The 27,318-nt window shown below is 37.7% G+C and overlaps 2 protein-coding genes across 11 annotated transcripts in view; one reads left to right on the top strand and one right to left on the bottom strand.

Moving 5' to 3' along the window:
- The window catches only part of LOC131774502 (kinesin-like protein KIF15), a 35,100-nt gene extending 15,823 nt beyond the window's left edge, over positions 1-19,277 (top strand). For 8 of the 10 annotated variants that reach the window (XM_059090542.2, XM_059090541.2, XM_059090543.2 and 5 more), the window contains 41 exons: positions 148-224; positions 665-702; positions 813-916; positions 1,154-1,333; positions 1,635-1,736; positions 1,821-1,928; positions 2,331-2,456; positions 2,635-2,693; positions 2,873-2,936; positions 3,041-3,128; positions 3,378-3,407; positions 3,578-3,759; positions 4,036-4,098; positions 4,210-4,323; positions 4,674-4,767; positions 4,915-5,046; positions 5,397-5,503; positions 5,732-5,875; positions 6,046-6,123; positions 6,394-6,690; positions 6,909-7,016; positions 7,489-7,594; positions 7,733-7,863; positions 8,088-8,165; positions 8,362-8,478; positions 8,723-8,794; positions 8,871-8,948; positions 9,229-9,315; positions 9,408-9,470; positions 9,732-9,812; positions 9,932-10,015; positions 10,411-10,509; positions 13,832-13,879; positions 14,669-14,815; positions 15,280-15,464; positions 15,601-15,688; positions 15,903-15,940; positions 16,421-16,492; positions 16,967-17,060; positions 17,370-17,480; positions 18,041-19,276. In XM_059090542.2, the coding sequence (XP_058946525.2) occupies positions 148-224; positions 665-702; positions 813-916; positions 1,154-1,333; positions 1,635-1,736; positions 1,821-1,928; positions 2,331-2,456; positions 2,635-2,693; positions 2,873-2,936; positions 3,041-3,128; positions 3,378-3,407; positions 3,578-3,759; positions 4,036-4,098; positions 4,210-4,323; positions 4,674-4,767; positions 4,915-5,046; positions 5,397-5,503; positions 5,732-5,875; positions 6,046-6,123; positions 6,394-6,690; positions 6,909-7,016; positions 7,489-7,594; positions 7,733-7,863; positions 8,088-8,165; positions 8,362-8,478; positions 8,723-8,794; positions 8,871-8,948; positions 9,229-9,315; positions 9,408-9,470; positions 9,732-9,812; positions 9,932-10,015; positions 10,411-10,509; positions 13,832-13,879; positions 14,669-14,815; positions 15,280-15,464; positions 15,601-15,688; positions 15,903-15,940; positions 16,421-16,492; positions 16,967-17,060; positions 17,370-17,480; positions 18,041-18,235 (4,269 nt within the window). In that variant the 3' untranslated portion in view covers positions 18,236-19,276. Of the gene's footprint in view, positions 1-147; positions 225-664; positions 703-812; positions 917-1,153; positions 1,334-1,634; positions 1,737-1,820; positions 1,929-2,330; positions 2,457-2,634; positions 2,694-2,872; positions 2,937-3,040; positions 3,129-3,377; positions 3,408-3,577; positions 3,760-4,035; positions 4,099-4,209; positions 4,324-4,673; positions 4,768-4,914; positions 5,047-5,396; positions 5,504-5,731; positions 5,876-6,045; positions 6,124-6,393; positions 6,691-6,908; positions 7,017-7,488; positions 7,595-7,732; positions 7,864-8,087; positions 8,166-8,361; positions 8,479-8,722; positions 8,795-8,870; positions 8,949-9,228; positions 9,316-9,407; positions 9,471-9,731; positions 9,813-9,931; positions 10,016-10,410; positions 10,510-11,489; positions 12,947-13,831; positions 13,880-14,668; positions 14,816-15,279; positions 15,465-15,600; positions 15,689-15,902; positions 15,941-16,420; positions 16,493-16,966; positions 17,061-17,369; positions 17,481-18,040 lie in introns of those variants that run through there. The other 2 variants (XM_059090546.2, XM_066163403.1) reach the window with 2 other exon arrangements.
- A 155-nt stretch (positions 19,278-19,432) lies between these two features.
- Positions 19,433-27,161, bottom strand: LOC131774529 (glutathione synthetase-like). Its single transcript, XM_059090580.2, has 13 exons — positions 26,718-27,161; positions 26,205-26,280; positions 25,496-25,641; positions 25,174-25,222; positions 24,485-24,558; positions 24,013-24,093; positions 23,588-23,671; positions 23,305-23,374; positions 22,442-22,563; positions 21,722-21,791; positions 21,224-21,305; positions 20,601-20,793; positions 19,433-20,220 (listed from the first exon to the last, which is right to left on the bottom strand). The coding sequence occupies exons 1-13, from the start codon at positions 26,972-26,974 to the stop codon at positions 20,097-20,099; spliced, it is 1,428 nt and encodes a 475-aa protein (XP_058946563.1). The 5' UTR covers positions 26,975-27,161; the 3' UTR covers positions 19,433-20,096.
- Positions 27,162-27,318: the final 157 nt, after the last annotated feature.

The following is a 27,318-nucleotide window of genomic DNA, read 5'->3' as shown; positions in this document are numbered from 1 at the left end:
ATATTTGCCATTAGATGTACTTCCTGTGATATCCAAAAAAGTTCCATAAAGTTTTTCATGGATGTAAAGATGTTAGTTTATTTGGAACTGACACAAATTTTTATATTTATTAAAACTTAAGTCATTATCCATGTAATTTTTGAACAGGAAGAGGTCTTTGGAGCAGTTGGGAAGAAGATTGTAGAGGGTTGTGTTGCAGGTTACAATGGAACAATTTTTGCCTAGTAAGTTGATGAATATATATATTGCTAATGTAATACCTATGCACAGCTTTGAGTTTGTATTCCTTTATTCTTGTGATTCATAAAGTTGTTTTTAGATAATTATTAGGCAATGAAGCAAGCCTCATGGTCAAGTGACTTTCACTGCCTCCTACTGGGTTACTTGCTTTGTTTCAGGCACTTTGATGGTGAAATTGAGTGTTGTTCTTGTTATTCTTATTTGAAATAGCTTGATAAAACAGTTTTCATACCACTTCTGTGTTCATTTATCTCTTTACTACTTTCATGTAAATATGAAACATGTAATAACATTTGACATGCCATCTCAAATTTGATAAACTCTCAGGTATAAAAATGTTTTCATGGTTGATCAGCCATTTTAAGATGCATATTCTGTTCTCAACTCACTAATCAATTTGTTTGTGATTTGCTTCCTTCCTCAGTGGCCAGACTGGCTCAGGGAAAACATTCACCATGCTTGGTAAGGCTTGGCTGCCAAAAATGTTTGATTAAATAACATTCCCTGGTGTGATGCAAAAGGCACTAGAAACTTCCCATTTGTCTGAGTTGTTGTCTATCTCTGTGTGATAGGACCTGCTGAGGGAGAGGAAGAGAGCTTTACTCATCAGCTCCGTGGTGTCATACCACGTGCATTTGAATACCTATTCAGTTTGATAAACAGGGAACAGGAAAAGGTATATTATTGTGCATGCCTGAAAAAAATAACTCTTCTTAGGATATATTGTCTAAGTACATGTAGTGCTATTAACTCCCACTTTGTTGTAATAAAAAATGATATAATATCCTCCTAGACTATTTTAAAGATATGTAAAGGAACTTTTCCCCTAAGCTGTCAAAAGGAAGCTTAGTTTTTAGGAAAAACTGATTGTATTCGGTTTTTTTGTTTTTTGTTTTTTTGTTTTTGTTTTCAGTATGGTGAACGAGTAGAATTCTTGTGTCGCTGCTCTTTCCTGGAGATCTACAATGAACAGATATTTGACTTGTTAGATCCTGCGTCAATGGGCCTGTCACTTAGGGAGGACATCAAGAAAGGTGTATTTGTAGATGGGTTACTAGAAAGAGATGTGGCGAGTGCAAGGGATGCTTACAGGGTATGCACATTTGTCTTATGTTAAACTTGATTTCATAAGTTTTTGTCAATCATTTATAAAGATATCCCTTAAATGAGGTTTTCTCTTAACTTCCATGTACTTCAGGTTGTTCTTAAACATAAAAGATTTGAGAATTCAGTTGCTACTATGTGAGATTCTGTTGATAATTTTGATTGCCTGGCCAATGTTCTCCTGTTACCTTACCTGTTTCTCCTATTAATGAAAGGTGACATTCTTATTACGGTCGGCAATTTTATATTTGATCATTCCAAAACTCACTCAAATAATAATTCTTTCTTAGGTGTTGAATTCTGGTTGGCTGAACAGAAGAGTAGCCTCCACATCAATGAACAGAGAAAGTAGCCGCAGCCATGCAGTTTTTACAGTGACTTTAGAATCAAAGGTTCAGCAATTTTGTATAACAAACTATGTTATTTTACATTAGTACTTTATGGTGTTAATAACCTTTTATCCTAATACTCTTCAGGAACGTAAGGCAGGTATGGCTAGTATCAAAGTGTCCCGTCTTCATCTTGTGGATTTGGCAGGTTCTGAAAGACAGAAGGATACTCATGCAGAGGGCCTCAGACTTAAGGTAAACTTTAATTCACTTCCTGCAGTAGATCTGTAACAAACTTGGTAACAAAAAAAGTTATAACCATTAAGTACTAAACTTGTTTACCTCAGCATCAAAATAAATGCTTTTGAGTGGCAGTCTGTCAAAGTTTCATTTAGTTAGGTGTTATCGGTCACAGTTGAAAGTATGAATTAGTCAGCACTGTCATATCCTTTCTCTGATAGCTTTTACCATGTGATAGCTTTTGCTATATGGATTAATTTTTGGAGATATTGTATAATTTTTGAACCATGCAATGGGAATGACTTCTTTGGACTTAATTCACTTCATTTTGTAATTGGCATATTTGTTTTTTTTCATCGGCATATACAGTTGTACATATATATGTAGCTGATCAGCTTTGTTTTTCTCACTTTACAGGAAGCAAGTAGTATTAACAAGTCGTTGTCAGCACTTGGTAATGTGATCATGGCCTTGGTTGATATCACTCACGGGAAGACCAGACATGTTCACTATAGAGACTCAAAACTAACATTCCTTTTAAGAGTAAGTAACATTATGACTGTCTCTTATACAGCGCTAAAACTTAACATTAATTCTACTTCTTTCTACCTACATATGATTTTGTATCAGTGTCTTTAACACTTAGCTTTTGCAGGGTTCTGGTGCACGTAGTATTACTGTATCATGGTACATTAATCTAAAATCGATTTTTATTTCACAGGACTCACTGGGTGGCAATGCAAAGACTTATCTTATTGCAAATGTACATCCATCTGCTAAGTAAGTTCTTTTTGGACAAAATACCACTTTCCCTAATATAAGTGATAATAAAAGGGCTTTCTGTAGATATCTGCTGACTGGTTCCTCCTTGAAAGCTGTTTTACATGTGTAAAGGGATTTTTGTCAGGATTGAGTCGTCAACAACAGTTTAACTGTGGTCTTTTTTTCCTTTGTAACAGGTGTTTTGGTGAAACATTATCCACTCTAAACTTTGCTAAAAGAGCAAAGATGATTAAAAACAAGGTATTGTGCTTAATCTCATCTTGTGGTACTGTAAGTAATCAGGTTATTTTGAGTCAGAGTGGTTAAGGCATGAATTGAGACCCTTATGATGTTTCATATTGTAGGCTGTGGTGAATGAGGATGCTACTGGAAGCATTACTGCTCTTCAAGCTGAAATAAGACGACTTAGAGAGGAGCTGGAGAAAGCTCGAGGTGACAGCGCTAATTTCTTAGTTCAGAATAAGTTCAGAGACCACTCTAGGAATTTTGCAATTTGTCCATGGGTAATTCGTTGGGCAATAGGTTCCCTCATCCTCAATTCGACTGTTGAGGATGTTGTCTCTGAGAACTTGTTAAAATATTTCAGCTTCCTGTTCTCTTGTTGGCATAGTTTTTTCAACTATCTCCGCATCATTCTTGTCCCCAATTTACTTAGCGTGTGTTTTTTTACCCTTCTTTTAGCTGGAATTCCAAAGCAAATCACCAGACAAGGTACGATGTTAGGCATCTAAAGGCAAAATTCCGTGTCCTTAGTATGTCGGTTTGAAATTTTGCTCCATGTAGCAAGAGGAAATGCTTAGGTCAATGAAAAACGGTTAATTTGTGACAGAGAGTCATGTGTTGTAGGTGCATCTAACTCAACCGAATTTCTCATTTTCCAGAATCAACTGAAGCAGATCATAAAAATTCTCGAGGTGAAGCTTGTGTCCCTGCTGATACAAACAACAATAACAATAACTGTAACAATAACTCTGGAATAGATGTGAATCAGCAGTACCGGGAGTGGAGAGAAATGATGGTGGCAGCCACTGCGGCGAGGGATCGAGCCGAACAGGAAAAGCAGGTTTGAAACAGGCTCGACGTTTTAGTAAATCATTAATTAGTAAATCGTGAAACATGATGAAGGGAACTGCTTTCAAAGCAACGTCTTAAGAAAAAATTTTGGTTATTCAATTTTAACTCCAGTTGTCATGGAGAAAGAGACTAGATTAAATGCCTTATGGTCGATCTTGCATCTGTGAGAAAGAGCTCCCTATTGACTATGGTAGCAGGATAGCATTAAAGAAACATGCATCACAGGAAAGCTTTATTTTTTATCGTCTTATCTCTCTCTTTCCAGTGCTTAGTTGAGAAGGTGCAAAAGCTCGAGGAATTGTGCAGCAAAAAGGAAAAATTCCTTCAGGTCTGTGTATGGAGATCTTATGTTTCATCAGAAATTGATATTATCTGAAATAATCGGAAGTATCGTGCATATTTTGTACATATAACTTTGAATTTCTTTTTTGTTCTACAGTCGACAAAGATGATCCTAAAGTTTCGAGAAAGCACAATTTCCAGACTGGAGAGACTGAGAAAACGAGATAAGGAAGGGCCTGATGGCCAAGACGACGATAAGGAGAGAGAAATTGTGAGTTCGGCAGAAACATTCCTCGATTTTCTCTACTTATCAATGTTTTGTTTGCAAAATGTATACAAAATGGTTAATTAGCTCGTGGCCTCGGACGTTTTATGGTGTTTTGTTTTAGTTCGTATTTAATGAAGCTTCCAAGGATTGGAAGGAATGCAGTTGTGCTATAAGCCAACACAGTTTCCTTCTTGATTGGTTAATACCCTTTTTCATGCTTTTATGTGCAAAATTAATAACTTCCGGTAGCTTTGAGATTTTTCAGTATCACCTTCACTGATATTGCAAAATACAGTGGTTGCTGTTTTTTTGGTAAAAATTTCTAGAGCTGTTTTGTTTTCTTCCTACTCTAGCAACTTCTCAAAGAAGAAATCGCCGTAATGAAAGATAAACTTGAACACCACCCAGATGTCACGAGGTTCGCTATGGAAAATCTAGAGCTTAGAGGTAACGAACTACCTTCAGAAAACTGTTTGAACCTCATTTCATATTCTTTAAACCCAAGGTGTGCTATTTTGTCAGAAGAGAGTACTGCACGTGGTACTCTCTTTTTAAAATTCGAAACTTTTGACGTCTGCTTTGCCTTTTTTTTAGCGGAGCTTAAGTGCATACGCACCCGGGATGAAGATGGGACTGATTTCACTCAAGATCTTGCTAAAAGTCAGCGCTACACGTTGCAGTTGGAGAGACAATTGAGGGAATTGCTTCAGTCACCTCAAGGAAGTGGTCAGTTTATTACATAAAACTTTATGGGGTCTTACTTTATCAGTCAGTAATAACATACCATTTCTCAGATAGTCTAGGAATCGTCTCACTGTCGTATGGTCTTACTGTCTTGCAGTCATCCCAACTGAATTCACCCTGTGTTCGCAGCGTGACATCATCTTCTTAACTGACTTTCAATACATGCGATCTCTTTACCCTAACAAAATCCTATATGAGGCAATAGTCGGCCAGCGAACCTTTGCCTTCGAGACGCGAAGTGTCTGTAATGGCGACGTTTTCAAAAGTGCTATGGGTAGTTCTAGTAGTTTGCATATTATTGACTTTGTTCTTTTCATGTACTCATTTTACAGAACTTGAGAGAAGTTTATCCAACTCCTTGCTAAACTTGGAAGCGTCGAATGCCGAACTCGAAAAGTTCAAACTCGAAAGAGCGCAATTACACGCTCAAATGGAATCGGTGAGTAATGGAGATAAGCAGAAATCGTGACTCTGTTCAAGTTGGCAAATTTCTTCCCTGAATATGTTGACGCCAGTTCAGTTCTCAAGTTGATTAATTTTTTGTTGTCAAGTTTTTTGTATGTCATACGTCGTACGACGTTTCAATTGTAAGGTAAAGTCAAAGTAAGGTATCGTTTGATGTTGATTAAGGCAGAAGTTGAATTTTATTTTTTGTATTTTATCCAAGACTCGAGAGGAACTAACAGAAACCCGTGAAAGTTTACAACAGACTAAGGAAAAACTAGTAGGACAAGAGGAGAGCTTCAGAAAAAAATGCATCGACTTAGAAGCTGATGTTTTGTCACTCAGAAAGGCCAACTCTGAATTGGAGGTAAGATCCAACTACAGTCAGATATCCCTTGGTGCTTCTCGATTGTTTTAAGCCAAGATTATAGAGTGACAGTACAATTCAGAGCAAGCCATTTTTCACAACTATTGTCTCTAGGTCTTAGCTGCGTTTCATTTTTATTCTGAATTGAATGTTAGTTGACTTTTTCATAGAGAGCACTGGAAGCACATCAACTGAAAACAGCAGTGGAGCGTACGACGTTAAATGACATCCACATGCAAACAATCAAGGTGAGACAACGAAAAGGGCCGCGGTAAAGCTAAGCAAATGGAAATAAAGTTTTGTTTTTACTTTATTCAGATACTCAAAACTACTATTCAGGGTTATAACCAATTTGCAAAGGTCTAAAATGAGGTTTGTCTTTGACCTGTAGACCAGCAGACCTTTAGCAGCTGGTAATAAATTAGTATTTTCCGCAGAGTTTAGTTCTGTGTGATTCCTCTGCTTGAAGTTTGATTCTAGTATCATTTTATCCTTTCCCGGCTTTATTTTTTCTTCAGAGTCTTACCTCCCCTCGGAAAATCCTAAACACGCCCAATCGACTGAGTCCACGCAGCGCAGCAAGCACTCCTAAACGATCCCCGGCTGTTGGTCGAAAGTCTAAGCTGTCTTCTCCCGTGATAGGGACACCTGATGAGAAACCCAAACCACAAAATGGACTGGTAAGGAGAGACAGCTTCCACGATATTGGATCAGACAGTGAAATGGATGATCCGTTCTTCAATTTTGACTCCGAAGAGATGGATGACGAGGAACTTTATGCTGAATCGCTTTTGGAGGAGCTAAAAAAGCAACAGGTGAGAAGAGGAACAAACGAAATTATTAATAGTTGATTGGTGTGGAGGATGCGCGAGTCTTTTGTATTTCTTCTTCATTTTTGAGACCATTCAAAGATAAAACTGAAGCAAAACCCTCCCGGTTTATTTTGGACACTCATTTGAAACTTGCTTTTTGAGGCATGAAGAGTAGTACCAGCTCATAATTCAGTGGTTATTTTTTCCTTGACGTTTCCCAGGAAATGAATAACGTCCAGTTACAACAGCTCCAGACAGAAGAGGCGACAAGAATTCGACTGAATCAAACCGTCAACAAACTTGAACACCAAGTGCAGAATCTCACGTCGGTGAGTAACTTTACCCAGGAGGTTAATATTTATACAATATTATCGGAGAACGCTGCTCAACCCACCTGCCAAGACCGAGGAATAAAGAAAGAATCTGTGCCAAGTAACGGGTTGAACTGTAAATCCCCACGTTATTGATATGTGACGAGGTGCAATAACTTTTGGTTGGATGGCCTTGTTACTTGATCAGATAGCGTGTAGCAACGTCCAATCAGACTGCATACGAGCTAAAGTGTTTTTGTACTTTTCAAGTTCTTGTAGCACGACCATCATTATGACATTTATTTGTTGACCGATGTAATCACGCTCGATGATGTCTTTTAGTTCCCCTTAAAAATAGAGCCATGGTTATTTTTTCATTAAAACTAACATATCGTTGTATTTTCTGTGCTTATTATGCAACAATCAATTTTTTTGACTTACCTTTTTAAGTTTTGAACAGCAAATGCGAATTCGTTTCATTTTCTTTTAGGTTCTAACCAGTGAGCGGGAAAAGCATGCTGCAACTGAGACTGAGCTGAACATGAAGAACCTGGGTCTTGCTGACAAGCTGAAGGAGGCCCGGGGAGAACTTACTGGTATGTTAAAAATGTGTTTTTCAGAGCAATTACTAGTTATCTCAACCATTACTACATGAAGATGAACTTATTACAAACACGCCAGACCATACTACTGTGTATATCAAATACTAACATTGTTTACTGTTCTCGATGCAGTACTCCGAAGTGAAATAGAAGATTTGAAATGCTCAATGCAAGCTTCACAGAGACAAGTTGATTCGCTGAAGAAGGAACGAGACATGGAAAGTATTGAGTCTGGCAGAAGACTTGCCACATTGGAGAGTAAGGTATAGGAAACATAAATCTTATGTATTTTTAGTTAAGTTTTGTTGTCATCATAAGGTGTAGAAAGTTTGCTTACGTAAGAAAACAACACGATACACCTGCCTGGGGGGGGGGGGGGGGGGAAATAGGACATAGTCGAATATCAACCGGCTACTAATTCAATCGCATAAACATGTAGCACCGCATTTTTTTATAGAAGTTAATCACTATGTTTATTTGATTTCAGTTAACAAGGCTTGAAATAGAGAACTACAATCAACAGACAGAAATGGAGAGCTCTATAGAGATGAACCAGCACTTACAGGTGAGGCGCGCAGTATTCGTGTTACTTCCCGGACTTGCTATTTGCTGCAAAGGAAAGGGAAAGGGTAGAGACAACTGGCTTTGTTTTCCGATGCAATACTTCAACAATTTGAAGTTTTGCAATTAGAGAAATTAAGGCGGCTGTTGCAAAGCAGATTGGATTATTACAAGTAACTTGATTGTTTGATCTGCTCCAGGCGGATGTAGAGACACTCAGAGATGAACTGGAATTCAAGAATCACAAAATTGAAGAGTTCGAGAGCATGTTACAAGCAGAAAGACAGAGACTCAAGGACATGGGACAAGAATTGCAGGTACAAAAGCAACAAGTTAGGGTTAGACAGTTTTTCGCCGTTTTTTTTTTAAACTCCACCGGCGTTCATACCATAAATAGTGAGTACGAAAGAAAAGGCCATTGGGTTTAAGGTTGGCGATGACAACACTGCAATAATTATCAAGAACAAGTCTTGATTCAGTGTTAGCAAAGATATCAGAATCATTTTCAGTTGCCATGATATATTGAGATAATTTTATTGAATGTTACTTTTTTGTTTCTAGGGAACTTTGGAGAAGTTAGACATTCAAACTGAGACAAATAACAAGTTGCTGGCTCAACAAGATAAACAACAGGTAGATTACACTGTACTAAACTTTAACATTCTTGGTGAGTTATTGACACTTGATTACTTATCGTATTGTATTGTAGGATATGGTGAGGGCTCTGGAACAGCTTGTGGCCTTGAGAACAGAGCTACAAGAAAGCAACTTGACTTGTGAACAACAGGTGAGACAGCTTGCGCCAAAAGGCTGGTCGCCATGTTGTATTCTTTAGCTGAGGAAGGTTCTTACCGAGAGGGGAAAGGGTTTTGGGGCGATGGGCGTGAGAAAAACTCTTTGCTAAAATTTAATATGGCGGCTTAGCTAACTGTCGGTAGTGAATACTGTGTTCCCTGTGCATTCAATGAAATGTGAAACTGAGATAAAATTCCGCAACTTTTATCATTTTTGTACAAAATGTGATTTGGTTCCATGCCACTAATGCGATGGGTTTTGTTTTTTCACAGGCTCAGAAAATACACTCTTTGTCAGAGGAACTCGATGAAGCAAAGACCAGCATTAGAACGTTGAACAAACGAAACGAATCCGACATCGTGAGTGACTTGGTGTTTGTTTTGTTTCCTCGGAAAGCTGTTATAATATTCTTACAGTAAAAAATAACTGTCGATTATTTTCCCTCTTTCAGGATTGTGTTAACAATTTAATGGAGTCTGTCAAAGGTCTAAAAAAGAACCTTGGCGATAAAGAGGTGAGACTGTCTGTTAATACTCCTCCGTCACTTTACTACTGCGAATATCAAGAGAATATGTAAACACTCTACTTGTACATTGATTTTGCTAAAAAGTGACATTTATATTGCTTCATATCTTGTCGTGGCCGTTTCTCTCGAAGGCTTGTCTCCATTTCAAGTTTCTTTTCCTCTTCTACTTGACAGAGGAACCTTTTCGCTTATTCACGTGATTTGTTAAACCATGGGACTATACATTATTTTTTTGTTCATTTTCTACAGAGTGAACTCTCGTTTGTTAGAAATCAACTAGAGGAGAGCAAACTTCAGCAACAGGAGTTGACAGATAGTATAGAAGAAAAGGTAAATTGTTGTTGTACACATTGGGGCTTTTGAGGACAGAGCTTTGTATGGTGCTAGTGTCGATGGGTTGTTCAGTGTCCCAAAGGTAGGCTAACGCGAATGTCATTCTTTTTCAACAGAAACGAACCATCGAGAAACTGAAGGAAAAACTTGACCGAGAAACGGAGAAGTTTAACAAAGAAAGATTGGATCGCGAAACTGAAGTAAGTTGTCATTTGTGTCGTTATTACTTCTCTTATTCTTTGGCATTCTTCCTCATTCAATATTTTTATCATCAACAACGAATACACACAACACAACGAGGTAACGAGAACTTAAATGAACAAGTATACTCACTAAATAATTTTTAAACTACTGTGAATATATGAAAGTCATATATTTGAACTGCGGATAAAGACGTGACTATGAAAGCGATCTTCGCAATAATGAACACTACTTGAGCAGTAGTGGAAATTAGGCCTGAAAAAAATTCAAGCCTGTAGTGGGTTCAAATCCCGTACAGGCCTGAATTTTTTCAGGCCTTATTTTTACTACTGCTGAAGTAGTGTTCATTACTGCGAAGATCGCTTTCATACTCACGGAAATAATTTTGTCGCAGATGGGTCAGTTGAGAGATGATCTTCGTCGTACCACTGAGCAATACAGAGAACTTAACCAGGCCCTGGCTCAACAACAGCAACAGATCACATCTTTGCAGGTGAGTTGCGACTTATTTCTTATTCATGAAATTCAAGCCGAAGTGAATAATTGATGTGGTTGCTTTAAGAGCTTTCTCACACTATTTTTACTAAGCCGGAAACTTGAAGGAGTAAGGCCATGACATCTTTCCCGATCACTACTCGCGTATTTGTTGTGAGGAGCTGAAACTGAAGAACAGAATTTGCCTAGAGTGTGTATAACTATCGTATTGTAGCCGAAGCATCAACACTTTCGTAGATTGGAAGATGTTCTGTGGCAGGCAGAAACAAAGCAGACTTTCCTTCAAGCTCAATTACGTCAAGATTTCGTTTGTCAAGGATTAACCGGCGGTTGTAGTTTGAGGACATTTAGAGTTGGAGGAGCGTAACCTGGTGCTAGTGAACCATCAAACACGTCACCATTACCATCATTATAGGAAAGGGAGTGCTTCTAGGCACTGTTATGTACCCTTTTATGTTTTATCCTGTTAGTGTTTAGCTGTCCCCAATTTGACTAACCAGCCCCACAAGACTAAACGACTTGTAATGTTAAATTCTTTTTTTTTCTTGGAAAGTTGACCCTCACTGGGGAGTGCTTTTCAGCGCTATCTTAAACCCCAGTTTGGATTGCTTTTTGGTGGTTTTCCTCTTTCTATCCTATATCAGCGTGAAAAGTCATTTAACACTTTCCCAATGTTTTATTTTAGAGCTGCACTCTTTACTTTACCGTACGGCGAGTGCCTGTAGGTGCTGTATTAACGCCGTGAATGGTAAAAGGCCCAACCACAAGAGAGTGCTTTTGAGTGCTGATTATCCAAAAATGTGATTGAACATTTTACCACAACTTGTGGCTTTTAAAGTTATTTCATCATACGAACTCTGAGAGTTACGATTCTCTTTGGAGCCTTTTGAGAACAAACTTTTATTATTTTATCAGCAACAGATTCGTCCTCTCTGCCATGGCTTACACAAAGGGAATTTTATTTTTTAAACGTTTTAGATGTCTTGGACTGCATCACCTCTTTAAGTTGGGCCTAAACTTACCACTCCTTTCTGAGCCCCTCAGCTAATTACCTTCTTGTCTTCTGGTTCAAGGCCATCAGCTGACATAGATCCCGGATGTACTCTTCTTGACACAATTCCCATTTATGCAACCCACATCACGTGATCCAGCGCCCATGTGAAGGTCATGGAACTGACGTTATCGGCGCGTTGAGATGGTTTACAAGATTCAGCATCATACAACATGGCTTTCTCTTATTAACATTCTTTTGCCACTCAAAACTGATCTTATTTTAAGCGTCTATTTATAATCCTTATATTTATGATCAGGCTTTAATTTGGCCTCTGGCTAAGGTTTGTAGTTTTTATTTTTACCCTCGGACGCATCTCAAGCGTACCACTTTCGTTATCCTGTATTCTGAACTCGTACCTTCTTCAAACGGTTTTATGGATTTTATTTAGTGTAGGTTTATTTACCTATCAGTATATTTATCTGATCTGTATAACTGGTGAGTATGCGTATCTTGTGTGTATCAAACATCTTAGACTGACTCAGAAGATGATCTCTGAGCTATTGTCCCGTTTTTTATGTGGCTCTGTAGGGTATAATGAAAATAGTATTGTCTCACAATCTCTGATCAGGGAATAAGGGACTGAAGTTTTGATTAATTAGTATAAACGGTTTTCTGTGCGGTTTTTTTTTAAATTTTAGGTATGAAGGGCGAACATTTTTTTTAAATATCTTTTTATAGCCAGTATTCATACGTGGGTTTAAATATTATACAAGAACGCAAGGTATTTTTTTATACAATATTTAATATATTGATCCAAGGCAACTTGTACATATTTATAGCTAAGAGTATTTTACTAAAGCCATGGCTGCGGTGTGCTTATGGTGTTCATTGGTTTTATATTTGGTCTCTTGTATATAGGCTTTACAGAAAGTAATAATTTATATCAAACAAATGCCAGTGAAGACTGCTTTGTCTCTCGCAGTGCTTCAGCTCCTACTCAGCTCAATGTTTGTAGGCTCCCGGAACAGTATGACATTCATTGGATAGATCCTCTTTTACATATACATTTAACGTTTTGAAATGTAGCGTCAAAGTTGTACTGATATTTTTACACCAAAGGGATTTTCAAACGTCGTATTTCATCTATCATAAAGGGGCGAGAAATAACATGACGCAAAGCTTATTAAACGAATAAGTCACGAATGAGGCAATGACAGTAGAAAACACTTTTCATTGTAAGATATGAATTTTAAGGATCCAGAGACCACGAGAGCTCAATTGCCTCTTGCAGTGCCCGTATTTTGTAATCCAATTTACATTGTCAAGAGCTTGACTCTTGAGTCGATGCACTGTATTAACCAATAGTGTGTTGTTAGATAGGTACAGTCGCATTGTGTATATATATATATATCAAATACATGATCACATTGCAAACAGTGAATTTTCAAGGGTGTTTGTTCTTGATGCATTATTGTAATGCAGTTGATTACGACAATACTCCCCCATCCCACCCCTCTTTGGTTGTTATCTAACTGCGAAATAACAAGGGAGAGGTAAGAAAAAACGCTGACAACACCTAAAATTTTTCCCCTCTGCATTTAGCTGGTGTAGAGTAGCCAGTATGTGTGTACACTGTACACTGAACGGGAGGCGTTGGCAGTATTTTACAGACAGAATGAATGAAAAAAAAACTGGGCTTTTTTCACAATAGGTTGTAATTACAGGCTTTGTTTGCATATTGTGATGTACGAGGTTGTAACGTGATAAGCAGTTCCCAAACCCATCAGTTGTCTTTCTTAACATTTCCACTGAATAAACGCAAACTCCCCCAAAGCAAGTAACAAGTCTAAGCGTCCTGACTGCCGTAGGAAGAGAAACAATGTCGGGGAAGAAGTCTTTAGCTGAAATGAAGCGGATTGGGACGTTTACAACTATCTTAGAACTGTTAGCGTCCGGTTAAAAGTTACTCTTTACAATTGAAACAAAAGTTTAAAACAATATTCCTCTCCTTCACGGTGTTTTTAATCAGCCAAGGCCCATGCTTCTCAGCAGACAGAGGCTAAATGTTCATTGCAAATAGTTACGTTTCCTATGCTGAACTTGTAACCATTTTTTGGTAGGACGTATTTAGTTTCTTCCCAAGAAATATCGTAAAAAGTAATCGAGAGAGGAGCTGTAACAGTTTATACCAAGTTAGTGGCCTGAAAGCTCGCTGCAACCAATGGGATGGATAGCAACTCGAAATGGGAAAAAAAAAGTATAGGCATAACTTATTGTGTGAAGGATTTGCATTCCCTGAACATTTAAATGTCCATTTTTAACGCAGTCTGATTTGAAAGACAAGAAGACTACAGTGGTGACCTTAGAAGACAAGGTAAGAGAATTTTGCTGGAAACTGAAGTTATTTTTTTATGTCCTACTTTGGAGTTATCCGGTTGGTCTAACAGCTGGGACCTCTACATACTCAATTTGACATCAAAGAGGAATTTTTATTTATGATATCTCCATCGCGATTGGCTATGATTAGTTGTCATTTATCATTTTATGTTTGTTTGCCCTGAATCAGAATTAAATGCCCGCATTGATCATGTACGAAGCACGAGTAAATGAGTCATTGTGTTATTTTCAAGTGGACTCCTCAAAGAATTATCGATAGGAATGTTTTCCCAAGCGTGGTAACTCTTTTACAGACTTCCTCAAAAATCCCCTTTTATTCGTATTCAAATCTACCCTTTACATTTAAAAAAGAAAACGTACTCTAGCTATAACGGTAATATATAGCTTGTTTGATATTCCTTTTATTTAAAATTGTTTGATTCGGGCGATGATGTAAAACAAAGGAAAAATTTACTTCAGTTCTACCTTTTTGTCCGTGATTATCCCGGTTTTAAGGGTAGTGGACAATCGATCCAACAGGTTGCCATGGAATCGTCTCGATCACTTTAGCGTTATCCGAAACGATCGGGGCATTCCGAACGATCCATGAGGACCAAGGCTAATGCAACTTTTGGTAGGAAGAGTAAATCTCTGCTTGGTTGTCCATTATAACATTTTTCTTTTTTGAACCAAGCTATTTGAAGATCGGGAAGTATAAATTTTTGTAAACCTCGCAAGGTTTTCTACCTAATCTGGGATTGCTTTACTTCTGATAACGTTTCTACAGGTGCGCGAAATCGAACAATCCAAGGCCGAGCTGGAGTCTCGGTACGAGAGTCGGCTGAATCAGTTCCAACATTTGAACGAATCACTGGACGCATCTGGAATGATTGAATCACATGAAGCTGAGTTGGACAAACTGCGCACCGCACAGGTATTTATCAAACGGAAATACACTTGGTCAAATAATATGCAGACAGATACTTCCTCGTCGATTTATAAACATGTTTCAAACCAGTGCCTTGGTGGAACCATGGGTCTGGTTCAGATATGGGAAAAAAACATTTGTATGAAACGTTGAACTCGTGTTGTTACCGCTGTTTTTTTGTTTTTTTCCGAGCCTCATTACAAAGCTAGAAAACGTTTCTCGAGGGACGAAATGTCGCACGACAATTTGTAATCCATTTTTCGACCAGTTTAGCTCAAGGTTAACTCAATTTTCCAGGGATTTTTTATTTTATCTAAATCATGTATGTGTTAGTTCCAACAGCAGTGTTTTGTTTCTGTAACTTTCATCACGTTTCATTCCAGCCCAGTGGTTTGATAACTAATCATGGAGGTAGCAAGGTCCTTCCATGTTGCCTTACCTTCACCTTTATTCACTCTTATTTCTTGTAGTTCAGTATGTCAAAAGTGATCGATAACTTGGAGGCTCATCGTCAGGAAAGAAATGAAGAAATGGAATTATTACGAGGTCAACTGGAGGAGATGGATGAACTGAAAAGAAATAACGACCTGCTGGAAACACACTGCAAGACACTCACTTATCAACTGGAGGCTGAGAGGAACGAAGCCAGAGAAAAGTAATCACTGTGGTCTTTATGTTAATTATAGAGAGACCTCGGCGTAAGCGGATTCGTCGTCTAAGTTCATAAGGCGTCCTCTTTCAGGGGATTATGACGAAGCCCACTGTTAAGCCGACTGTTTTGTCATTTTCAGAGAGGAAAAGTTCAAAACTGAAGCTGATGAGTCTAAGAAGCAATTAGAGGCCGCCAATGAGAATGAAAGAAGTGCCACGGCGCAGAAGGTCAGTATAAGTCGGTTTAGAGAAACTTGAACTTCTACTATAGAGAATTTCCAGCGTTTTATTGCGACTTAGGGTGCTTTCGCGGTTCAAAAGGGACGTGTGCTTTTCAAAATTTTCTAAAAATGTGGCAGCAATTTTTTTTGCCAGCAAAACTATCGAAATGGCTGTCACAATTATTGTTTCAAAATTCATTGGTTTGCTGCTTTGCTTTCAGGACCAGATTTTATCGGAGAAAGCAGCCATCGAATCAGTGTAAGTATTCTGTCACTCGTCACAATGGGAAGAATGTGGGTAAACAGGTTAAAGACATGTCATGTGATTTTATTGGTATACTACCTGTCTAGGAATATCCTCGGAATAGAAAACGTAAGTTTCGTGTGGTTTTCCATTGAACTGACATTCGGCTGTCGCCCTTTTCCGTTTGCTCTGCTGAAGATCGATGGGTTGTGTTATGTTCAGTCACCTAACCAATTTACGGTTTCTTTTCTCAAGTCCATTACTTTTTAACTTGAAACAAACGATTATCAGAGCTCTTTCCGTAATCAGGTTAGTCCTGTCTGGTGTACACGTGTATCACATGAATGGGGAGAAGGCTGAGTAGAATATGTTAATTCATGGACGAGAAAAAGATGTTTGTTACTGAAATATCACAACGAAGTGCTCTGATTCTACAGCACTCTTGTTTTCGTCCTTTCCAGCGAGGGTTTATAGCCTGCTTGTTTCTTTACACAGGTTGGCTGCAGCGAAGCTAAACATGGAGACAGCACTTGAGGATGCTGAATACATGGCCGAAGAACTTGAAAGGTGAAAAAAAGAGAGATTTGACATTGATAAGAAACAATGAATATATGCTCAATCCAATTTGACAGTCTGAGTTTACGTCAACTTGGGTCCATCAGTAAGAGGCTCTTAGCTTCTTTTAGAGCGATTCAGGTACAAGATAATAGTAGATTGTTATTATGATCCATTGTCAGGAACTAGTGACTTAAATACAGAAACGAGGGTCACGAACTACCCGCGAGTTGTCGTCCCCTAAATAAATACACTTGAAGCCGTCTGATAACGCGTAACTTTTTTATTAAGAATGAAAATTTTCAACTGTGAAAGAGTTTTTGAGATTGTTTTAAAGATTATTTTTCCATGATATATCATTTTTATAAGTATCATTTTTTTTATTTTGATGTTTTGTTTTGACGAGAAGAAGAGATGGGAGGGAAATCCAAGGTCATATTTGCTGTTACTGCATTTTTAAACTCGTCCTGATATTTTGCATTTTAGAACTCGACAGCTTGAGAAGCAAGGATTTGAAGAAAAAGAAGAACTGAAATCTAAACTTGAATCCGCCATGGAAGAGAAGTTCAAACTGGAGAAGGTAAGAAATGTTATATCGGTATTTAAGGTAAATTTTCCTTTCTCAGTAAATGCATTCCCTTCGTCGCCAAAAACTTGAGAAGCATTCTTGAGTACGATTTGACTCTCCCCGATTAAGGAGTGTAGGGTGAGTTTGCTTCAGAACAAATTTATACAAGTGTTAATTAAGAGTTTCTTTGTTATTTTTTTTCTTGCTTGGCCCTTTAAATTTTGTGTGTTGTAAAATTCTTTTCGAATGTGTGGTCAAAGATGCGAATATTGTGCATGTAACGATTATTGTGCCTTTTCTTTTGCGGTTTGTTGGTGGTAGGTATTGAAAAAAATTGAAGAAGAGAATGCTCGATTGAAGGGCCATCAGAACCCACAACAGAAAGTACAGCACTTGTTGGCAATTAAAAAGGAAAATAATGCTCTTAAAGAGGTAAGATACTTTCGATTAGCAAGGCCATTTAAAGCTCAAAACGTTCTGGTCAATATTCTTGAGGCTTTCTGCTCACACTGAGGCACACAGCTCTCCCAACGGCTACGTGCGATAGTATTTTTAAACGGCGCGCAATGACACCTTGGATCACTAAAAGGCCGCGAAGAGAAATCTATGTTTATGTTCCATATTACTTCCCTCGTCTCTTAAATTAGAAACGCAAACCGTCAATTTTACTCATGATGACCTCCTAACGCCATATATTTGTTTCGCGTTTTTTAATTTCTTTATTAATTATGTCACAATCAGACCCCAGTTGTTCGAAGAGTAGACAACACTACCTACTGGATAAATCTCCGGTCGGTAGGGCAGTATACGTTTTGTTAACAACTATCCTTTGGATAGCGTTTCCTGCCCTTGCTTGATCTGAGTCTCCAGGAAGTATCCAACCTCAAATCTCACGCTCCAGTGCAGAATACTTCCACTTCAAGGTTAGGTTTTTATATCGCCGTATTTCCTTTAATAAGGTAACAGTTTGTTTTGTTTCTTTTTCTATTCAGCAAGTGAACAAGCTGATTAAAGAAACCCAGAAGTGCAGTTGTAAAGGGAAGAAAGCGCCACTTAACAGCAAAAATGGAGGAGGTGAGAGCAAGAAAGAAGGAAAATCAAAGACAAGTTCATCAAGCGAGGAAGAAGGGACATCGGATATAAAAGATGCGATGGACAAGGAAAATGTGTTTTCTGCTGCTACTTGAAAACTTTTGCGTTACATGCTATCTAGTGGGTCAAGGTTTTAACGTTCAGTCAATGATTACAAAGGAAGAAATTGCGTTTTACCTGTGAATTCATCTGCTTTGTAAAGGAGCAGTTACACGAGTCTGAAACATGATTGTACGACGAATACAGACTGATTATTGAGCAAGTTATTTTAGTTTAGAACTGAAGTTGGTTTGTGTCTTGGGGCGAGATGAGAAAACATCCATGAAGCCACGAATATGGCTTCTTTTGAACAAAAAGCAGTGTTCTCTCTAGGCCTGCCTAGGAATATGCTAAGTACTCACTTATGTTTTAGGGTTTTAAACGGGACCCGACGGGGAACCGCGTATATTTCCATATTTTGTATAACTGTGGCTACGATCTATAAGTAGTGAGGTGTTTAGGTTCAAAACAGTGAATTAGCAGCCGGCATTGTCAGCTTGTTAAATTCACTTATCTTGTGAACCGATCCACGGGCTTTTGATATGTACAAGAATATCTAACATATTCTTCAATTTCAGGAGATCGACGAGTACTTGTAGTCTAGAATTTCAAATATCCCTATCATAGTTTGATTGTAACGCATGCCGTGCTCAGGATCATACAGTATATGCACTATCAGCAGTCATTCTGCTATTTTTAAAGAACTCAGTAACAAAACCTCATCTTATCCTAAGTCTATTTCATGTTTTATTCATTATCAGAGCTTTTTCCATGGTACACACGTATTATTTTTGTGGCACTCTTGATCCCTCTGTATCAACGAACGCTTTCCATTTCTTCAATTCATTCTTGTTTTTCTCGTTAACCAATAGCGTGACCCCATCTTTCTTTAAAGAAAAAAACCACCACCACCACCAACTCACCTTAAAAATTTATTGACGGTGACCAATAATGGCATAATCGATTCAGTTAATGAAAAAAATTATCTGGCAAAACCTTTCACAGACGTATCACCACAGTTTCTTTGCAGAATCATCCCCTTCATTCAGTTGTTGATAAACACATGCTTACTTTGAACTAGGTAATTTAGTGTTAACAACTGGGTTGAAAACGTAAATTAGCCACCGTAAAGGGTAAAAAAAAGCTGACTTTTCGAGCGTTAGCCCTTCGTCCAATCGCTCTGACGAAGGGCTAACGCTCGAAACGTCAGCTTTTTTACCCTTTACGGTGGCTAATTTACGTTTTCAACCCAGTTGTTAACACTAAATTACCAGCTATACTCTCCCACCGACGCAGCACCACAGTTTCTTTAGAAACTTACCCCTTTATTCACTTCCTTTGAACTGTTACTATCGCTTAACACTGGGTTACTAGTAGAAGATTTTTTCTTTTAATTGAACGCATAATCTTACTGTTTTCAGTTTTATAATTGATTGACTGGTCTATCGGTCGACAAACTAATTATTTTCTAAATAGCAATTTAAGAATAACAAATCATTACAACGAAAGATGACTGACAGGCGAAGACAAATAATGAAGCCTAAAAATCACGGAACTATTTTTTTACCTTATTGACTACACGTGAATTAACGAACAAAGCTGTACACAAGGAGCAAGTAGCCTAATCTGGGAAAAAAAATTCAAGAAAATAAAGGCTCGAAATATTCCACGACGTGCTCTCCACTATTGAAGCACCATGAGTCCGTGGTGAGTCACCATAAGGGGTCCGTCAGAGGTAAAAAGGTACATCAAAAAGAGGCTATTTACATTCATTTGGCACGCCTACAATGACTAAGAATTTCACCGAGAATACTACCTAGATTTCATATTATGAGGTAACTGACAAAAGATCCGTTGATGGTAGGCAGTTAAATTTAATAGGAAATGTCAAGATTGGCTCATTGTAAGGTACGAAAGTTACACCAAATAGGGGCTGTCCAGATTGGCCCGTCCTGAAGAAACCCCTCCATCTTGATGTGCGGTGCTTTTGGTTCGCATGAGATGTCCAACCTCTCTGTTCACTAACACTTCATCACCACGACTGAAAAAAATGAAAAAGAGAAGATTATACAATGGTAACGGTCTTTCTCTCCGATAACCTTCGGCAAAAATGGACAATTCCTCCTTCTGGAGCTACCATAATTAGTAACTCAAACTTTTGACCACCCTGGTAAACGAACACCCCTCTAACAGAAAATTTAGGTGATCTCTTGCGGATTATTTCTTCCCATTTTCATCCTGAGAGCAGGGGCAGCACCAGTTGGCGCTCCGGCAAGGGTGGCAAAGCCCGTAATAAGGAGGACTCTCCTCGCTCGTCGGCTAGAGTCTCCCATACTTCGCTGCTTGTGCCGCACCGCCAAATGAGAGCCTTACCCGAAGGCCCTGAAGCGGCGACAGAGGTGGCTTGGTCACATGACTTACTTTAAAAGTATTCCAAAACATCCAATCTCACTGAGTACGTCAGCTAAGACTGGTTTAGGAAGTTCTGCACGAACTATGTAGTTCTTGACGATGGGTGGTTTGATTTTTTCCATCAAAATGAATTTGGATCTTTCCTTTACATCAACTGTTGAAGTAAGGGTCTTGACAATGTCGTCTCCAAATATGTTATTCCCTTCAATTGGAAAGTAAACAACAACAATCAAATTATTACTGAAGGTTTTCAGTTTAACAGAGAAACAAAAATTTGAATCATTTGCTACAGCAACAAGGCATTCCTCCCACTTTTAATAGGTCACCGGTCAAGAGCTTCAAATTTCTCGCGGAAGAATAGCATGTCTCGCGTTTCGGCTGTCATCATTAAGATTTTACTAAGATTCCTCTCTACGAAGCTTTCCATCTGGAAAGCCAGAAAACTGACCAGCCCCGGGCTCAGAGTAGCTGAAGAGACCTATTGCAAAGCCAAAAGAATTTCTCTCTAATTCTATAGACTTTTAGACGGATAGCTAGTCGCTTGTAAGGATAAACATCTCCGGTAAGATTTCGGATAAAAAACTTCAGTATTTTAAACAAAGCCAAAGTTGTTATAAATGAGAAAGCCCTACCTCCTCCTTCTAGTTGTGGCTTCAAAACAAATCTCTCGGGATCAGCTAGAGCCATTTGAACGGTTTTATCTCCTTCAGGTCCCTGTATCGTAAACAAATACTTCATGAGCTTTGTCAGGGAGGGTTATTTGGATCAATAACTCTTGGAATCAAAGACAATGGTAACTGTATCACGTCCGATACTTTGTTTTCTCGTATTTGTAGGTTTGTGTCCTATCTGTTTTCGTTTCGTTCACTGAATCCTTAAAAATCATTAACCACCCACCTTTCGAACTAAGTAAGCTGATCTATAATTAGGCTGGCAATTGCACTCTTCCAAAGTAAACAAATTGAATTTTACGTTAAGGACGTGCTTTAATCGTTGAAAGAGAGATTACTCTTCAAATTGGGATTAAAACAACCAACAAGGCTATTTTGGATTCATTAACACTGGATGGATTCAGTTACAGGTAAAGTAGTGATAGAGTTCAATTTAAATTATAGTTTAACTTCCCTCACCTCATCCAGTGTAAAGAGTCCAGTGAAGGTTCTACGTATCCTGTTTAACATATCCTCATCTGATATGAATCTGGATCAAATAAACCACAGACAGAATCAAATAGGATGCAAAGCACCAAAACAACTTCCCTCCTTAAGTAATTAATCCTGGTGGCCAATGTCTTCTCTGTGGGAAATACTTAGACCCAATTTATTTGACCAGGTTGAACTACATAGAAACAAATTACCAAAAAAACTGACTTGTACTTTACTAGCAATTCTTATTATTTGTAAACCCAACATAAGTGGTATATGGATTGTAAGCTACCTGACAGTGGAGTTATCAATTTAGTAATGAGGATAAACAACACTTTACCAGGAGACATGGCATCTAAACCAAGTAAATATATAAACAGTGAAACTGTTCCCCTCCATAACAATGTTAATTTTTAGGGAAATGCCCCCTGACCTATCACCCCCCCCCCCCTTGCCAAAGTGCTGTTGAAGTACACCTTGTTTTATCAAGCATGAAGTACTTAGATGCACATGGTCATACTGAATTTCTGATTATCTAAATCAGGTCTGAAGTAATACCATAAGTTTCAATATGACTTGAGAATATAAACTTCCCTTTCCCAATTGATTTCTTTTGTCCATTCCACCCTTGAGCATCCCCTTACTCAATTTTATACTGAAAGAATACAGATCCAAATGAGAACATTCACAACTCATACTACTGACCTTTCCAATGCCCCAGGTGAAGCTAGCACCTGTTGAACTTTCTTTGTACCAGCAAGATGAATTGCAGCTGATGGACACTTGATAGCTCTGGATCTTTCCATCATCAGACGAGTGTTCCAGTCCTGTGTAGGGAAAAAATCAGATGTCAAATAGATGTTAAACATAGGGTTTAGATATGTGATAAAAAACATGAGACCTCAAGCCAACCACTGAAAAGCTCCTTAAACCCTAACACCATTTGGAGAGACTGCATCAAGTAATTTATTTCAATGGTTTAAAATAAATTTCAGCAGAGATGACATGAATGAGGAAATACATCAAATGGTTGATAGTTTGATAAGCATCAACTTCACAGAGCTATAATGTTATGGAATGTACTGAGGAAAGTAAAGGTTATTGGGGTTAGGGTAAGAGGAAATTTGAACTGCTAAGTGGTTGAGAGCAATGTTGCTAATGTGTAAGAAAGCATTTTTAAGGTGAACACATCCAACTTCCCTATATGGGACTGTGTAAGTTGCTGGTGATTGCAGAAGACTTGGGCTATCATTAAGGCTATGCAATAGGTTTTGCAAGTGGCATATATAAAAAGGAGACAATGAAAGTTTCCCAATAAAAGATGATAACTTTTTCAAGGTGAGCTCATAATAACTTCTCCTCCTGAGATCTCATGATCAATTCTCCTTACCATCTGCCACATATTTCTCATAATTCTAGCCCTGAGGAATTAGATTTTAAATCAAACAATAACTTTTCCATGGTATTTCTTTTTTTTTGTAATCACTCCTCTGTTTAAAAATGTAATGACAATAAAATATTCCTTTTTAGTCACAACTAAAGGAGAAAAAATTGACATTTTTACAAACCACTTCTGATTGATAATTATCTGGATCATATCCAGCCCTGAAATAAACAACAGCGACTTCATATCCATCCCTGTAAACAAACACAAAGAGCTTGTTATCAAAACCAAAGTCCTCTGTCCATGGTGACTCTTCAGAAATAAGTCTAAGATGGAACATTTGTACAAGTACTGCTAACCTACAATAATGAGCAATATTGTGTTGAAAGTGAAAGAGATACAACAACAAGAAGGGAAAATTCAGAATAACATAAACAAACAATTCAGGTAGAAGACAAAGTGCTTACACAATCAGCGATTTATCATCCTTTAGTTCCCCTGTTTGGCCAATGTCGCTGAAGGTTTTTCTTATCATACGTGCAGATGGGTGGCTAAAATGTAATCACAAATAATACCAAATATGGATGTGAACAACTTGAAACAAATTTTGTTTGGTAGATATAAGAGAACCTTTTTCTTTTTTTTCCAATGGCTACAAACACTGACAAAAAGTTTTTGTGAGTTCAGAGGAACAATTAATCAAAAGTAATTTCAAAAAGTAGTTCAAAAAGCTTTATGGAAGCATCTTTGGAAATCCAACAGGATCTTCACAATTGCCAGACAGCTTTATTTACAAAAATAGCTGCATTAGTCATACAAAGCTACAAAGACCAACATTTAAAACCACAATAACAAGATAAAATGTTATAGGTGAAGTTTTATATACACTTACATTTCTCTCATAAGGTGCTGTATCCATCTCTGATCAAATCTGTTTTTCTCATTTTCACTAACAACCATCATCACGACTGCCCTAATATGAGTTAAAAAACTAAAAATGTAAAACTTATCCATGCCTTTGACTGAATGCCCCAAGAAATAAACTTGGAAGTTAAAAAATATTGGCTTGTAAGTCTTAGAGTTAACCCTTGATTCTGTGATATAAAGTAGCTAGAAGCCTCATTACCTCTACCCTAAAGAGAGGCAAATTCCTTGTATATGCTCTCCCTCCCTTCATTTCCTCAAGTTCACTGGTACTCTTTTATAATTCAGGGGGAGATAAGCACTGTGAGGGTGGAGAGTCTGGCCTAATAATGCAACACAGTGACTGGACTTCAGCAAGCCAACTACTGATAATTTGTTCCCCATTGGCTGACTTGGTTCAAAAACAATTGTTTTCTTATCTGCTCTGAACACATGCTTACTTTTCACTCCCATAGAGTTTCCAGGCATCCACAAATCCTTCAGCCACACCAATAGCAGAGGTATTTTCAGGAAGCTAGAGAAAGAAAATGAAAAATAAGTACATCAGTGTAGGCTTCATAAAAAAGTTCACCACAGAACCTATATGATAAGATCAATGGCACATCCAAAGCCTTCTCAATAGGATGAGAAGCCTGTGTTTGCTTAACTTATTTATTGGTCAGTAGGCCATTATGACCAATAAATAAACCATGAAGGGCAAAGCAAGTCATACATCCTATTAAGAAGTATTAAGTAGGCAATGATCAATTGCCACAAGCTGCTTTCTATTGAACTCAACAAAAAGAAGCATAGATGCAAAATTTTCCACAAGCAATGAACTATGTAAAAAGATAAATTTGCAAATCTTTAGTTTATGAATTAACTTTTTACACCTTATCATCAATATGAATATTCTCCATACTGTTCTCTATACATTTCCTGAGGTACTAACAAGGAGAATTTGTTTAACAATAAAGAGCTTCACTAGTTGGTGATCACTTTCTTTATTCTTATGACATGAATGTGTGATTCAGGGCTGATATTGAAAGAAGAAATAAGATACTAGTCACTCTTAGGGATCAAAGGGTTAGACAGAAATTTGAAAAAAAAAACACAAGCTACAATGGTCACAAAATCTATAAAACTGTACCCTTTCTTTGTTACTTGGTTCCAGACCATTCTGAAGATCTAAAATAAAACTGGAAAATAAATTCAGAAATAATAAACATATCAATATCGCAAAGGAGGTTATTGCTCATTGTGGTGGTAGGTAATAATAAACTTCATTACAACTCAGTAGACAAAACCAAGTTATATATTACTGTTGTGATTAAGTTTTGACATGTAAACCTAAATGTGAAGGGCCATGAATGCAGATGGAAGCCTTGCATTCTTTCAGTAAAAAATTTAAAATCAGTTGAAATAATAATAATTTTCTTTTACTAACATAAACATAGTTCAGGTAATCTTACTTGTGAAGCCCTGGCATCTGTGCACTAAGTCCACCAAATGAAGAAGCAATTGTGTTGATTTCAACCTGCTTAATGGTAAGATTTTCTGACCATCCATTGGTACCATCCAGCATGTAGTCGGATCGAAATATCCCCAATGAGATTGGCTGTGAAGTAACCATAGAAGATAGAGCTATAGGTATCAGTTGTTAAAAAGAGGGAAATCAAATCCTCCCCCCAGCAAATTTTTCCAAAAAATTGTGCCAAATTGCATCAGAACACTCTAAAAGTTTCACAATTTTATTTGTAAACATGTCCCCTAGACCACCCCTCCCCCATTCTTTAACCAATTTAAGTATAACACAGTTGGTGCCAATTGATCGCCCCTCTCACTTTAAAATTTGTTCCCACAGACCTGTCAGAAAGTTATTCCAAGAGTTAAAATCTCAAATCACTTTGTTAGCAAAACTAAATACAAAAGGAAACATTTACTGATTTTTATACTCCAAATTTTAAATCAGTACATCTTTGGTGACTATTCTAGATTGAAACAGTACCTATTTCAATTTAAACCCCAGAACCAAAAAGCTTTGCCAGAGATATTTATCAATGACCATACAATGCACGCTCTGTATTAACTATGAATAAAATATTTGCCTAACAATCTTTTAAAATTGAATTAAGAAAGTGAATGTATTGCAAGGAAATGTCTAAGTAGGGGACAATTTACCTGTACAAGTCCCTCCTTCCTTGTCTTTTCATATATTTCATATATTTTGGCTGTGAATGCATCAACTTCAATGGTGCTTGAGACAAAAAATGGATATATTTTTTTTAAAAAATTTCCCCTAATTATGCAAAATATCGGAGGCCCAATAGAGTTTTCCCAACAAGATACATAGTTTGTGGTTCAGCATATATTTCTTAGTTCAGACATCATAATTCATCTAGACAGACTAATTTACAACTTACATTTCCTCAGAGTATAACAAGGGACACATGGGGACAGGATTTAAATTTGCTTAAGAACTCTAAACCAAGAAAAAAAATTTAATCACGATAGGATATGCAGCTCATATTTCTTTAAGTTTTGCAGAGAAACAAACAAGCAGAGTCTTTATGTATTGAATAAATTTTACGAGCTATCTCATAATTTTTAACCCACACCTTTAAAGCTGGAGAGATTTAGTTGTTTTCAAAAGGATCATGCAGCTGCTTATATTTACTTGAAACAGAAGCTTACCTTTGAAGAGCTCCCTTAAGGAATTCGTGATCTTGACTTACTCTGTGAACCAGCAAGTTGAAATCTTTCTGCACCTCTTTCGCTTGCGCAAACAATCGCTTCGGAAACGGTGTTGGAAGAAGAGTAAAGGGGGCATGATGGACTGCATGGTAAGAATCCTTCGCTCCCATTACGATGCCATGAGTTACACAGTAATCCTTCCCTTCTTCGGCCAAATAACTCACAAGCTCTTCAGGGGGGAGTCGTTGTGCCGCCATTTAAAGAAAATAACTTGTTTGCCTGAGCTGGAAACTTATTTGTAAGATGTGAAGCACCAAGTCATATATAATTTGTAATTTATATGAGATAGGTGTTATTCTTAAGGAATCCGAGGATCTTTATTTGGCAATGACTTAACACTTTTCTACGCCAATTGCTCATACCACCTGTCCACCATTTTGCCTGAGCGGCATAAACAACCCTAATACCCTAACCCCAAACCCCCGCATTCGCTAGGCGTGGTCGCTCAATAGTAAAATATCAGAATTCCCCTGAGTTTAAAAAAAAAGAGAAATAACGATCAAGCGCTTTTCCTTAGGAAGCTTTTTCCAAATTCTTTTAA

Source organism: Pocillopora verrucosa, chromosome 3 (genome assembly GCF_036669915.1).
Source record: "Pocillopora verrucosa isolate sample1 chromosome 3, ASM3666991v2, whole genome shotgun sequence".
NCBI classification, from domain to species: Eukaryota; Metazoa; Cnidaria; class Anthozoa; order Scleractinia; family Pocilloporidae; genus Pocillopora; species Pocillopora verrucosa.
The sequence above is the reverse complement of the archived record's forward strand: the minus strand, read 5'-3'. Positions and strand labels throughout refer to the sequence as shown.

Bases quoted from the DNA above. Each gene is read 5' to 3' on its own strand.
- LOC131774529 (XM_059090580.2), bottom strand. From the start codon at position 26,974: ATGGCGGCACAACGACTCCCCCCTGAAGAGCTTGTGAGTTATTTGGCC. The intron at 20,794-21,223 runs GTAGGGCTTTCT...TTCCAATTGAAG, and splicing joins GCCACAACTAGAAGGAGGAG to GGAATAACATATTTGGAGAC. The intron at 20,221-20,600 runs GTAAGTCATGTG...CATTTTTTTCAG, and splicing joins TGTTTTGGAATACTTTTAAA to TCGTGGTGATGAAGTGTTAG.